Source organism: Raphanus sativus, chromosome 2 (assembly GCF_000801105.2).
Source record: "Raphanus sativus cultivar WK10039 chromosome 2, ASM80110v3, whole genome shotgun sequence".
Taxonomy (NCBI): Eukaryota; Viridiplantae; Streptophyta; class Magnoliopsida; order Brassicales; family Brassicaceae; genus Raphanus; species Raphanus sativus.
Window position 1 is genome coordinate 17,893,632 of NC_079512.1, and position 14,477 is coordinate 17,908,108.

General features: G+C 33.9%; 4 protein-coding genes and 1 long non-coding RNA gene across 5 annotated transcripts; 2 read left to right on the forward strand and 3 right to left on the reverse strand.

Annotated features, from left to right (window-relative positions):
• The first annotated feature begins 15 nt into the window (after positions 1–15).
• Positions 16–1,532, forward strand: LOC108836429 (putative F-box protein At1g26515). The gene is made up of 2 exons (XM_056993887.1): positions 16–658; positions 773–1,532. Exons 1-2 carry the CDS (start codon positions 98–100, stop codon positions 1,370–1,372), a joined length of 1,161 nt encoding a protein of 386 aa, XP_056849867.1. The 5' UTR covers positions 16–97; the 3' UTR covers positions 1,373–1,532.
• Positions 1,533–1,882: 350 nt separating this feature from the next.
• Positions 1,883–2,591, reverse strand: LOC130507993 (uncharacterized). The gene has a single exon (XM_057003018.1). The coding sequence runs from the start codon at positions 2,531–2,533 to the stop codon at positions 2,114–2,116; it is 420 nt and encodes a 139-aa protein (XP_056858998.1). The 5' UTR covers positions 2,534–2,591; the 3' UTR covers positions 1,883–2,113.
• Positions 2,592–4,305: 1,714 nt separating this feature from the next.
• On the reverse strand, positions 4,306–5,209 carry LOC130498764 (uncharacterized). The gene is made up of 2 exons (XR_008937705.1): positions 4,929–5,209; positions 4,306–4,792 (listed from the first exon to the last, which is right to left on the reverse strand). It is a non-coding gene; the product is annotated as an uncharacterized LOC130498764 (long non-coding RNA).
• A 960-nt stretch (positions 5,210–6,169) lies between these two features.
• Positions 6,170–7,243, forward strand: LOC108843373 (uncharacterized; the record flags this gene model as incomplete). Its single annotated transcript, XM_018616561.2, is given in 5 exon segments — positions 6,170–6,275; positions 6,351–6,400; positions 6,538–6,643; positions 6,739–6,797; positions 6,973–7,243. Coding segments are annotated over 5 exon segments (369 nt in total). The 3' UTR covers positions 7,022–7,243.
• On the reverse strand, positions 7,216–9,770 carry LOC108843372 (AUGMIN subunit 7). The gene is made up of 9 exons (XM_018616560.2): positions 9,557–9,770; positions 9,375–9,460; positions 9,233–9,294; positions 9,067–9,158; positions 8,836–8,961; positions 8,472–8,562; positions 7,958–8,065; positions 7,681–7,779; positions 7,216–7,565 (listed from the first exon to the last, which is right to left on the reverse strand). The coding sequence occupies exons 1-9, from the start codon at positions 9,688–9,690 to the stop codon at positions 7,374–7,376; spliced, it is 990 nt and encodes a 329-aa protein (XP_018472062.1). The 5' UTR covers positions 9,691–9,770; the 3' UTR covers positions 7,216–7,373.
• Positions 9,771–14,477: the final 4,707 nt, after the last annotated feature.

Here is a 14,477-nt window from a genome sequence, read left to right on the forward strand (position 1 = left end):
GAAGCCCATTAAGCACACTAATGCGGCATGCTGCCTTGAATAAAAAAGTTATCAAGAGAGAAAAAAAAGTAGAGTGAGAGAATTAGGGTTTCTGATCATGAGAAGAAGTCTCCGTCTTTGCAACAAGAGGAAAACACATGTTGTCCCTTTGGATCTACAGATCGAGATTCTTAACCGGTTGCCTGCAAAATCTCTAGTTAGGTTTATGGTCGTATCCAACTCATGGCAAGAAATCATCGGAAGCAAGAGTTTCATCAGATCATTTCCCTTTCGATCATTGACTCAGGCTCAGCCTTTGCGTTTCCTCCTCGCTTTGCACGATAAAGATGACCAAACGGGACGCCTAAGTTGCAGCTTCTTTACTTCTTCTTATTCGCTATCGTCGTCATCAACGTCATTACCAACCACTTTTCTATCCAAAATAACATTTCCTCTCCATTGTCGAGCGCCCTCGTACTCGTACCGTAGTTATTACGTTAATGGTCTGATGAACATTGGTGAGATCGTGTGTAACCCTTGCACCGGAAAGACCATATCCTTACCAAGGTATAAAAGGCCAACCTTCTCCACACGCTTTTTCGGATATGATCCAGTCAATAATCAGTACAAAGTCTTGTGCATCACCCCGCATCGACACTCAAGACAGTGTGACTTTCAGGTTTTTTCTTTAATTGAATGTAAAATTAATTAAACAAGAATAGAAGATTTTTACAGACAATGTTTTTCTGTTACATTTCTCAGGTATATTTTTCCATAATTTATGGTCTTGTAGAAAATCAAATTTGTAACCTTTCAGGTATTCACATTGGGAGCAAAACCAAAAACATGGAGATTTATCGATTGTGACATTCCTCACCGTACCTGGTCTAAATGTCTGTGTATAGATGGTTCTGTGTACTACATTGCGTACACGGGTGGAGTAACTATGAGTATGATGGGATTTGATTTGAACTCTGAGAAGTTTGATATCTTTGCTAGAGTATCTGAAGATATGAAAGCTTCTCCTTATTTTGTGAGCGGTTCAAGAACTTTGATAAACTACCATGGCAAAGTAGCCATAGCCATTCAACCTTGTTATTGTGAGTCACCTAGAATTGATTTGTTCGTTTTCGAAGAAGGGAAACAGGATTACAAAGAGAAGTCTTTCGATAATCTTCCCCAGCTTCATTTGCATGTGAAAAGTGTTATTAATCAAGCAGGTGATGACATTATATTTGCACCTCAGCATTCCAGAACTGAGGCTACTGTTATCCACCACGATCTCAAGGGAGCTAGTTTTAAGATGATGAAGTTTGAAGTTGACGTTAAGGGAGATTGGTTTACTGATTCAAATTGTTTCGTGGGTTACGAAGAGAGTCTTATGCTGCTGTAAAAGCTAGAGAGTGTTATTATTTTCTTTGTTTGATGTGGGATGTTGCCACTACAGTTCACGTCTCTTATCTCAACATGTTGTTCTCTTTTGGCTGCATTGCATTCCCTGTTTCCTCTTTTTCAAATATTTATTTACCTATGTTGTTGCCAATAAGTTTTGCATTGTACAATGCACAAGAGATATGTCAATGGATGCAACGTTGATCAAATGACACCAAAGACTTCTTCAGATGTTTGAAGCTTCTTTTTTTAAGTATCATGTAAGTTCTGGACGTTAGGTTAGATAGAAATTCCGATGGAAATAAGAAGTATCCTTAGTGTCAAAGGTAGTTTGAACCTGAAGTACAAAAAAAACCCAACATTTTTGCACTGCTACTAAACCACCAAGAGCTTAGTTAGCTTTCATTTTTTTTATCATACACACTGAAAGCAACATCACTACAAATAAATAAACAAAGTAAATCACTGCACTGTTCTTGTTACTGCTCTGTTTCTGACATTGGATAACATATTTGTTCTGATTTTGGTTACAGATTATTTGTTTTTTCATCAATTCATAAGTATAAAAAAATTAAAGCTACAATAAAAACAAACTCTTCTAAGGATCTTTCACATTATATATTGTTCTTACTCAAAGAACAGCGTTCCTTGTCTCACAAGTCAATGAGAGAAAGCTTTTTCACAAATCTTCTCCTCTCTGTTCAATATTAACATCAGTTCCTGATGATCATTCAGTATCGAATCATTTGTTCCCGACTGATAATCTCAAGGGAGTTCTATCGCAGTCCTCATCATCATCATGGCCTCTTGAACTCAATCTACCATTTTTTTGTTCTTGCTCCACCACCACATTCTCAAGCTGCACGTTCTTCTCACCTTCCGAGATATTCTTGTTGTTCTTTTCCTCGCCTTTCTCCGGATCGAAACTGGCAACGCTTTTGCTTACGGAGACGGTGCAGGGCTTGAGGACGCAGGAGTAAAGGTAAGCCAAGAACCAGAAGAGCCAAGGGATACCAACGAAGAACATACCCGCTGTTAGAAACAGAGGGTCCGGATCAGGGAGGAGGAGGTAAAGTCCGAGAAGGACTCCTCCTGTGACGATACATGAAAGAAAAAGAAGAGTGACGATGTATATTCTTGGATCACCTCTTCTCTGCTCCATTCGATTTCTGAAACAGAGAGAGAGAGAGAGATCGTGTTCTTTTGTATGTTTTTGATTGTTTCTTTTTTTCTTTCGTTTATCTGTCTGTTTCATTCTCAGTTGGGACAATTGTGAGAACGAAAAAGTGGGTGTAACAGAAAACTGAAAGACCGCCAACTGCGGACTTGGTTTTATTTGTTTATTTGCATTTTTGTCTAAATTGCTACGAAAGAATTGTTACTAGTGTCGTTGTGAAGTTGTTCGAGACTTTTAATACGCCATAAAAGTGGAAACAAAAATGTAAAACTCGCTTTTTATACTAACAAACTAACAAGTTTTTTTTTTTGCATGTAGAACAACTCTAATGCTGGTAATATACCATAAGGCTATGACAAGACGTTGTAGCCCAATGGTTAGGACGGGTCCCCGCCTGCACCCAGGTAGGGGGTTCGATCCACGCCAGAGGGAACTACCTTGCAACGCTCTTGTCACCCACACGGATATGGGCCATGCTTTCGGCCCATTTGAAAAACTGGGAGGGGCGTCTATCCGTGGGCATTCCTTCCCCTTGGGGATTAGTCTGGGCCTTCTGGGCCTGGGATACCCCCAGGTTAAACAAAAAAAAAAAAAAAAAAAATATACCATAAGGCCACGTTAAAAATAAGACTATGGTTATGGACTTATCGTGCTATCAAGCAAGATGCGACGAACGTTAACGAGCATGTTTATTGGGAGGTTGGAATATAAGAGCATCATTATTGCTAAGTTCTTAGCATTGGTCCTTAAGAGCACCTCCATCGTGCAAGTCCTTAAAATGAGTATATTAGCTTTATAATAGTATTACTTTAATATGTATTTACTGAATTATAATTATTTTTTTCTTTTTAAAATCTAAGCCACTAAAAGACTGACAACTAGCTAATATGTTTAACAACTCGGTTCTTGCGGTACTAATTTAATAACCCGTTCCTTTGTTTCTTTTTCCTTTTATATTTTTTTAATATTTTTTTCTGACATAAACTCAAGGAGAACCCGAGCGATGGAGGTGGTCTAATCCACATATGTATATGTATATGTTATATATGTGTATGTAATTGTTTGTTAAGAACTTTACGGAAACCGAAACCGAAAATTTCTTAATTAAGAAATTTTCGGTTTCGGTTTCCGTAAAATCCTTAGCAAACAATTACATACGCATATATAATATATACATATACATATATGTATATTAAGGACCAATATTAAGGACTTAGCAATAATGATAAGAAACCATCTTTTAGAGCATCCACAACCATGGACTTGTTAGAAGAGTCCTTAGGATTATTAAAGTAATTTTTTTTTTTGAGAAGTTAAGGACTCTAATGTGTGCAATGGTATTCCTTAATTAGGAGTTTTTCATAACAAACTTGTTTTCTCTTTATCAAAACGAACAAAGAGTATATACACACACACACTCTCGCTTGATCTTTAACAACAGAGGATAAATAAAGAACAGTTAAAAAAAGGAAACAAGGCCAAAATATTGCATATACCTGTGCTTCTAGTTCTGCAATTCTCTGTAATGACGCTTGCTCTATGCACACACGGCGTTTGCGTTCCTCGTCGAGCAAACATGTCATCTTGTACTTTAGTTCAGCCATTTCTTGAATAAGGTCTTCCGCTTCTTCCTTCGCCTTCAGTTTCTCCTCTTTCAGTTCCTCCTGCACATACCAAAACTAGTTAAGATTAACCCCCTGCAGCTATATCTGTTTCTCCATATCCTCCATTTTATCAATCAAATATAGAGATAATACACAAACGCAATGAGATTTTCACCCAAAAACATTTTTTTTTCAGAACATAGACAATGAAAGAAACTCACAATGAGGCTCAACACATGAAGAAAGAACACCGAGATCATTATTCAAGAAAAGAAACTGAAAACATGAAGAAAGCAAAGAGAAGAACCAACAAACACGAAGAAACGACACCGTTAACTCCAAACGCGAAAGCTCCTGAGTTATTGTCCTTAGTAGCCGGAGTATAGCCACCCTCAGCTGTGTTTGTAATGAGGATGACCACAATCCAATATCAACAAGATATGTGCCAAAGGATGGTTTAAGTAACTTACGTTGCTCTGCAGAACAAAAAGAAAGATAGAGAGAGAGAGACTGATCAAGGAGTCTCTCGTGACACAAACCTTAGCTTCCAATAGCTCACTCAGCTTTGAACCCAAAGAATCTCGTCGAGTCTTTAGTGAGCTTAACAAAGTATTATACTCAATCACTCCTGCTTCTTCCTCTGTAACCAAACACACACACACAAGAAAATTTTATCAAACAAAATCGAGAAGAGAAGCTTACTCCTCCCCATGGTTTCCCCTATATCAAATCCAAAATCAACTATTCAACGAAGCGGTCGAAGTTACAGAGCTCACCGGATCGGAGGCAACATATCCACACCGGATGATGGAGAAGAAGACTCACCGGATCGGAGGCGACGAGGCGGACGATTCGATCGGAAACTCAAAAGCGTGGCGAGAACCCAGACGATCTTCATCTCCTCGACATCGAGTTCGGCTTTGTTCCTTTCATCAGACCAATACTCTCTCCACCAATGGCAACATGCCACCTGTACTAAGGATCAGCTAAGGATCAAGTCCTTCAAATGCCTATTTACGGACTAATTCTTAGTTATGTTTGCTTTAATATTATTATTATAATCACAAAAAAAAAATTAGCCGCTAAGGACTTGTGATGATGCTCCGTTGCAGATGGTCTTAGCTTTTCTATTTAAAATTTAAGAGACCGGTTTTTACATTCCGCTAAAAACCACACCCTAAGAATCCCCAGTAAAACATACTCTTGTACATGCATGATGTTTTTAACATTTTTCACATGTTCTGGCCACGACCGTTGTTTCCACTTATTCACACATGGAAACTGAGACAAACACGTGTTCTCTAAAATTTCAGAACTATTGATCATCTAATGGCTAATTGACATGCATACACTTGCCAGAAAGTAAAATCAACGTAAACAAGGAAATATTTAACTGTATAACCGAAATGCTATAACACCAGAGTTTTTAAAACTGGATCGGAAGACGAAGCCGAATTTTTTTTAAGTCACGGTTTAATATAGTTCGTTTGAGTCAAACCTGATTAATAATCTGGTTAAATATAGTTTTAATATATAAATTTAAAAATAATGTTAGTAAATACGATACATAATTAAACTATATTTAAGTGATTTAAAAACTAACACTTTTATTTATATTTTGAAGTAATTGAATTATATAACTAAATTTAAATTTTGTAAAAATAGCTATGCCATTTAATTTAAAATTTTCAAAAAATCTTTCACATTTTAAAAGTTTTAAAAGAAAATTAAGACTACATTTTTTCACTTTTTCTTACCTTTTTTTTATTTTTATTAATAAAAACTATTTTAGAAATTACCAATCACAGAATGCACTAACTCCATGAATGTAGTAGGCGGCCAAAAAGGCTATCTGACAAGTGAGGAATAGACCGGTCCGGTTTACTCTCTAGAATTAAACAGCTGGTTAAGGCAAAACCGTTCTTCTCAATCGAAGCTGGGCTACTTGCGGAGGAGCGAATTAGCGACTGCGATCGCCGATCGGAGAAGAAGAAGAAGAAGAAGAAGAAGAAGAGGTCATGGGAATCTCCCGAGCTCGCTCAAGCACCGTTTGTATTCTCCTTTTGCTCTCGCTGAGCTTATTATTTTCCTGTGCTTTCTCTAAATCTCCTCGTCCTATATCCGTAAGTCTCGCGAAAATCGACTCTCAAGCCTAAGCTCCGTAGGAATATGCTAAAAACCGAAATCAATTTTTGTAGGATGCGGAGATCAGGGAGAAGAAGAACCAATGCTATGCTGATATTGAGAGGTTAGCTTTGATTCTTGGTTAAGTTTTTTTTTGTTTTTAAGATATAAAAGAATTATTGTAGGTTAGTTTGAGGTAGGCTTTTACAATGGTTTAGCAAATTCTTGGCTCACTTTTTGTGTTGTGTGAAAACGAAACAGTGGGCTATGGGGTTGGCAATGCAAAGCTTCTTCCATAGCAAAAGAGAATTGTGCGCTGCGATGCCTTTCTCCGGTTTGCTATGAGCTCATATATGAGAGTGATCCCGTAAGGATGATGATTATGATGAGTTTTTCTGCGAATGATGTATTTTCTTTCTTTCCTTTGTTGATGCATTTGTGTTTTTTTTTTTTGTTGAGCAGCTTGAAGAAGGTGAAAAAGATTTGATTAGGAGCCAAGAATACAAATATTGTATGTACAAGTAAGTTCTAAAACGTCTTACATATCTTTCTCTAACTTGGTTCAGGACTTGAAAATCATCTTAAATCTCAAATAGTGGAGGAAGGACGATACATGATTAGTGATAGATATAGTTCTGGTTTGCTTCATTCCACATGATTCCATCTTATCTGTATATGCTGAACTGTTTTTTGCAGGTCTTCGCTCGGGGAGAGCTTAGATGGTGTTCGAGGCAGCTTTTTATAGAACCAAAGCCAACAAGACTCTCTTTAATTGTGTAGCATTCTGCTCTTCCATGTTTGTAAGACTTCGATTTTGTTTCAAACGCTCATCATTTGAAAAATAAAATTGCAGTTCTGCATAAATTTGTGATTTTGTGAGCTTGTACTATCCACAGTTGTGTAGCTTTACACAAACGTGGCAACACACGAGCAATAGAAGCGATGAGGAACTTCACTTTTAGATTGATTCGATTTGTTTTAAAACAAACTTGGCAACACACAAGAAAAAAATAGTTGAAGACTATTGTGATCATAAACACACTCCTAAAAGAGATTTCTAAGAATTAAACAGAAATTATGTTCAACTGTCACAGTTTTTACAGACGCTCCCCTTGCTCACGAGCAATAGAAGCAGAGAGGATTCCAAGGTCTCGATTGAGAACAGTTAACGCGGCTTCACACTCGGACACAATTCTAGTCACAGAAGACGGCTCTCCAGCTACTGTTCCAGATGATCCAATCGACAGTGCTGCATGTGAGTCTCTTAGGTTCTTCAAGTTCCCTAGGAACTGTCACCAAACAACAACACACAACAACTCATTTCTTTTCAACTCGAGTGAGCTACTCAAATTTGGTCTATATGATCAAGTGGTAAGATAGAAAGGAGACGTTTTGGGGTTATACCTTGAGAAGCATATTATATGCCTCCAGTAAACGGTTTGCAGCAGGACCAAACCCATGAAGCTGAGGTACTTCCATCATGTGAGTCCATGGACGAATTTCCTGCAAGATCCATTTGCATACAGGTTGATATAATCACATAGATTGATAGAGACGAGATCAGTTATGTTGATTGGAACTCTTAGCAGATTTTCAATATCTATAAGAAACTACTGTACTTTAACATTTTACTATCAGCTTATTTGGGTTGATAGGGAGAGAGAGTATGAAAACACAGTACCTTTGTGTAGATTGTGTTGAACGCTCTAGCTGTTTCAAGAAATGATTCTAAACGAGCCCTTAGTTCAGATTCCACTTCTGCATATTCTTCGTCGGGGTTGTAGGCATGCTAAAAAAAAAACACATGTTAATCTTAAACAATCTGTCGAAGAAATATGTTTCTAAAGAAAGCACAGGAAGTGGGAAAAAGAAATGAACAGGTCTGTCGCCTCCTATTAACAAGTCAATATAGTAGGATTTGTTTTTTCCCGTTAATGTACTAGATAGGTTATGAAGTTCTGTCGTGGCAACATCAGAACCAGAAGCTAACTCTTAACATTTTCAGGAAGAGATAAAGGAGCTATATCTTAAGCAAATTGGTATCTCTAGTTTACGTGTGCGTGTGATAATCAATAGGTTGAGTGAAATAATAAATGTAACATCACAGATGGATATTTTGACTCTGATGAAACGGCGCATTGGTCTAGTGAGTCATGCAAACATAACTTATCAATATGGAGCAGCCAAACACACACCTTTGCTGCTAAATCATCAACTTTTTGCTGAAGGTTAGAGAGAATCTTGGCCTGTTCCGAAAGTTTAGTCTCCAGTTCTGAAACATCTGGTCTGCAAATAAACATTCATTAAGGTATGCCACTAAAAAAGAAAGCTCTGGGACCAGCTAAATCTGGAAACATAAGTCAAGGATGGTTTTGAAAGCAGTGAGTCAAAGAAAAAAGGGATATAACTAATTAGGCTCCAAACGAAGAAAACATCAGCCATCTAACGGGACTCATGGTAGCAAAGTAAGTTCATTATATCTTCTGAGGCAAACACACAATCACTAAATGACGACTATAAAAGGAACTATAAAGAGGTTGGAGAAAGAACAGTTCTTACAAAGGATATATTGACTGGATCTGCACATCAGCAGGGAAGAGTTTGCATTCCTCAGAAAATATAAGAGACTGTCTCTCAGCGATAGCATCTATAAGCTGAATGTCTTTGGCAACCTGCTCATCAATACTGAAGAATAAGCAAACAAATCAATTCGTTATGCCCGAATCAGGATTATGCAAGAAAGACTAGAAAGAAAAAAATGCAATAAGAGACACATAGTATATGAACAACCTCCATTCAGGATTATCAGAGAAGAGGCTTGCCTCCACTAAATCAACAATATTGCGAAGCATTTCCATTCGATCTTCATAGGTTCCATGTCCCTGAAAACATATCCATATATAAAGTATTATAGAAAAAGTTAAGATATACAAAGATGGTGTAAGTAAAGGTTTACTTGAATGGCTTCAATGTCTACAGTTGGTGTGAACCCGAGAAACTTTGCAATCTCTGCCAAATCTGAAAAGGAGAAGCGCTCACTTAATAATTATCAATTGGAAGCAGCATACTATGGGGTAGCTCAAGGGAGGGTTACATACACTGAATGCGAACGGTTTCTTCATCACGAACTCCAGCATCTCCCTGAAGATTTTGCTGTGAGAAAGGAGACTTATCACCTAACAACCTTCAAAGAAGATAACCACCAAGCAAGAAACAAATTGCTTTAAAAAAAAGAAGCTAATCAAGAAATATTTAAACACATTCAGTTCTATATATGTACTTGAAGAAGAGCCATTCGAGAAGAGCATAACGCTCCATCCCGGCGAAGAGGAGAGACTGAGCAGGAGCATTTGCCCTTGGGTAACTCAGCACCGCTAGCTTCTTCTGTATCTCTTCCATCTGCTTCGCCGCCATCTTGCTCTTCCCGGCCACGGCTTCAACACCGATCCGATCCAATCTCTCGAGATCTCCTCCTCTTGGTTTCTCTCCTCCACACTCAAAACTCCTAATTTACCAAACTACCCTGCCATTTTATCAAATCTAAATTAGTTTTTATTTTATTTTCTTTTGGAGTAGCTTTGTCCTTTTTTCTTGTAAACATCCTATAGAATTTTATTTATCAACTGAATTACTGATATACTGAAACAGAAATTGGTGAGAATGCACATAAACACTCCCATAAATATGTCACTAGGTGATCACCCGCGCCTTGCGCGGGATGAGAATATTTTAAGAGATAATCACATTTTGTTAAAAAAAATATGATTTAAAAATACATAAAAATTAAAACTACACATATTTTTTACGTACATTGTGGTTTCGTTTAATTATTTATTTCGATCATATATCATATAATTGAATTAATAAGAATAAACAAATAATAATATAATTTCTTATGATGTGAATATAATATAAGTCCAAATTTGTTTTCATTTAAAAAATAAATATAAGTTAAAAGAAACATATGAAATAGAAAAATAAAACCATGCATAAAAATATAAGAAATGATCATGTTGATCAGCAAGTTCTTAGAAAAGAACGTGAATAGTGAATAATGTCACCAGTTGAAGTCTTCGTTCGCAATCCTATAGTGAGGAATTAAATAAAATATCACATTACGAAATTTAAAACATTAGTTAAAAAAATATGTGAAAAATGTATTACCTCAGTCCGAGAGCATCAATTTCTGGAACATTATTGGGCTCATATAAACATGTGTATCATAAGACTTATCTAAATCCGTTATTCTGATAGAAATTTCCTAATTTTTTTCTTAATTTTATTTTGTAAATGGACTACGCATTGATAATAAATGATACATAAATATTTATTATGAAATCAAAATTTCTTATGTGAAACAATCACAATATTTGATAAAGACTACTAACCATAATCGTCTTATTGAAAATGTGCATAAATTAATATCATTAGGTAATTAATGTTGATTGCCTTTGATTACTAAAATCGTGTACAAATGTGCCTAAATTAATTCGCATGTTCAAACCGCATATCATCAGGCAATTAATGTTGATTGCCTTTGTTACTAAAATCTTGTTTAACAAAATATAGAAAAGTCGGTAAACATTAATGCTTTATCAATCACGATATCATATGATCTTGATTGATACATTTTTTTAATGCCAATACTAATACAAAGAACTTTAATAAGGAATTTGATTGAGATACAAATGAAATTAGAGCCTACATTAACTATGAACGTGTGAACGTATATAACATTTATATAGAGACGACACTAAATCAACTTTTTTTAAAAAGTTGGGACTCATACAAAACGAATGTATTATAATTGTTATAACCATTAGAAATTTTAACACTATTATAGTAAAAAAGAAAAAATATATTTTGAACTGATATAGAGACGACATTATATTTACAGATCAAAAATTTGGACTCATATAAATAAGAATGCAATATATTTTTTTAACACGTTCATTGTAATGCATTATTTTTTTTTTACTTTCATAGTTTAAAGATCATAGAATTATCAACCTTGATTTCGAGATAACATTATAATCACAGATCAAAAAGATGTATTCATACAAAAATAATGCATTATCGTTTCATCATTTTCATAGTAATGCATTATATTTTTTGTTATTATTAAGAAAGCTTTTATAATATGATATATGATATATATGTAAATGTAAATGTATGAGAAAAATGTAAATGGAACTATAAAAGTATATAATATTAGCGGTGGTCACATGTGTTATATAAAAATATATATGTATGTACGCATTATATAAATATTATTTCCATCACTAAAATATCGACAATCATATAGCATTGACTATCAACGTTTTTTTGTTTGGTTAGAAAATAACGAATCATATATTATAGTTAATATTATAATGTGATGGATGATGGCAAATCCTGTAATTATTCTAGTTAATAAAGGGTCTTTAGATTTAAGTGGTGAAAGTGCATGTGGAGTTGCCAAGTGTAAATGGCACTTATGTAAATCACACATGAAGACAAGGTTATTTTTTATTAGTGCTCCTAAAATAATATATAAGGGATATACCCTTAATTGTGAAATCCTTTTTATGTGGACATTTTTATCCCTGGAAAATGCGTCAATCTACATATAGTAGACCTGTGTCTCCTGTGATATGTGTCAGATGACTTCCTTTCACCCATTGGTCAATTGGTAAGTAGAGTGGTTCATGTCTATTTTTATGATTTGCTTTCTTGTCTCTCTTTTTTCACTCCACGTAATTTTACTATTTTAAAACTCTCTTTTCTCTCTCTTTTTTGTGTTCAATTCATGAAATCCTCACTATTTCATTAATCACCCAATGAAATATTATATAGATTATCACTACAATGTTTAGAACATTACTTATATATTTTAGTTATCCACTAAACATATATGTTAAGGATTGCTTGTTAAGTTTATACTTACATGCTAAAACATATATTAGATATTCTTTTTGTTAACTGCAAATTTATATTTTATCGCTAATACTTACATGAATTCCAATCTTTTTTTTACTTATATTTTGCTTGTTAAGTTTATACTTACATAAATTCCAATCCTTTTTATGTTTATTTCTTGTATGATGTGTATTTTATCGCTCTCTTTCTCCTCTTATATTCTACTTTGTCTTTTTTTTTCATGTGTTCTAATTCATTGTAAATCCTTATATTTTATTGAACACCATAACTTTTATTTTTCTTATTAATACGGTGCTTTTAGTTTCAAATCACAAGCCACCTTCAATTTTCAATCACAATTAGGATCATGATGTTGTAAAGAAATTTTGGTGTTGTGAAACGAGAAACGGTTTACTATATGGTTAGTTGGTTGATACGTTGTCTGATGCATGATTTGTTAGATGATAAAGTTCTGATACATGATTTGTTCGATGATACAGTTTTGATACGTAACGTGGGTTGTTAGCTGATAAATGGTTGGCACATAGTTTGCTATTGAATATATTGCTTGATACATAGTTTGTTATCCATTAAATAATTTATTATCTCGATACAAATTGTGTTAGCTATTGAATATATTGTTTGATACATGACATGTTATATGTTAAATAATTTATTATCTCGGTACAAATTGTGTTAGCTGATAAATGATTGGCACATGATTTGCTATTGATTATATTATTTGATACATGACATGTTATCTGTTAAATAATTTATTATCAGCTAAGCAAATTATTATCTCGGTAGCATTGTACATCGTCATCTCCATAAATTATAGTTAGTAAATAACATAGTCTATTTTTATTTACGTACCAATCTCATAAAAATGAAAAAGTGTATATTTTGATTTAGTTTTCCCAACTATATATATATATATATATATATATATATATATATATCTTCCTATTTTCAGGCAAACTCTTTTTACTAATCTGTGTTATATAGTCTCTATGTTCTTTCTTGTTTGCCTTTCTTCTTTTCTTATTTTCGTGTGATCACTAGAACACATGATTTATTAAAAAGATATTGCAATATAAAGAAAGATACTTAAGAGATAAGATGGTGATTGTTGAAGAAGAAATTACTAAATAAAGAAAAAATATTAAAACGGAAAAACTGTGTGACTTACAATCAATTTATTCACCTGCCCACTGATGAAAATAGACCTTCAAAGTCTGAGTCTATGTCTGACACATAGCTTTTCAGTATTCATGTCAGTGTACTTCCCCAATTTTTTATTCTGCGATGAGGGCATAATCGTCATGTATTGGTCAAAAGTGTATGCATTTGGTTCTTAAAATTGACAGAGGGTAATCTTCCAATTTAAATAGCTATTGGGTATATTCACCTAAATCTCTCATATTGAAAATGTGCGTCAGATTATTATTATTCCAAATACATTTTACCAAATCTATACACAAATATGATATAGATTTTTTTCTTTCTTTCGGATACATTTTATTAATGTTGTAACTCGTAAGTAATATATAATTAGTGAGATAAAAATAAATAGAATATATAAATGGAATACAAAAAAAAATGTACTAGAGTTCATTACATTCATTCATTAACAAATTTGTTACGAAATAGTTTAATTTTATACTTTATTTATTTATTTGTGGAATTGATGGAATGACTAGTTTATTTTATTCATAGTAAATGATAAAAAAAATAGAATTAATAGAATCAACATCATTTTATTTAAAAAAGTAATCAAGCTGCAGTTTAAACATAATAAATCATTGGATGCAACTGAATTACAATTTTTGGAATAAAATGATGTGAAATGGTTGATTGATTCTATTAATTTCACAGATTTTTTACCATTTACTATAAATGAATTAGGAAAGTCATTCAATCAATTTTAAATATAATTAGATAAAATATAAACATAATTATTCTATAACAAATTTATTAAGTGAAATGAATTTCATTGTATTTCATTTTCTTATTATTCTATTTATTTTTGTTCCACTAATTCTATATTAGTTTATCAGTTACATCCATTGATTGACTCCGAAGAATGCTTCCTCATGAATGAATGTATTTTTAGTTTTAATATAAGGGATAGTAACTAGGTATGATTGGATTAGGTTTATGATATGATTAGTATATGAATAGTGTGAGTCTGAACTGGGTCATGCTTATTCTAGTGTCTCAACTAGGTCATGCTAACTTAGGTTTGATTGGATTAGGCTATCTTTATGAAGTTTTTTAAAGAAGCATTCTTGTATTTGATTTTG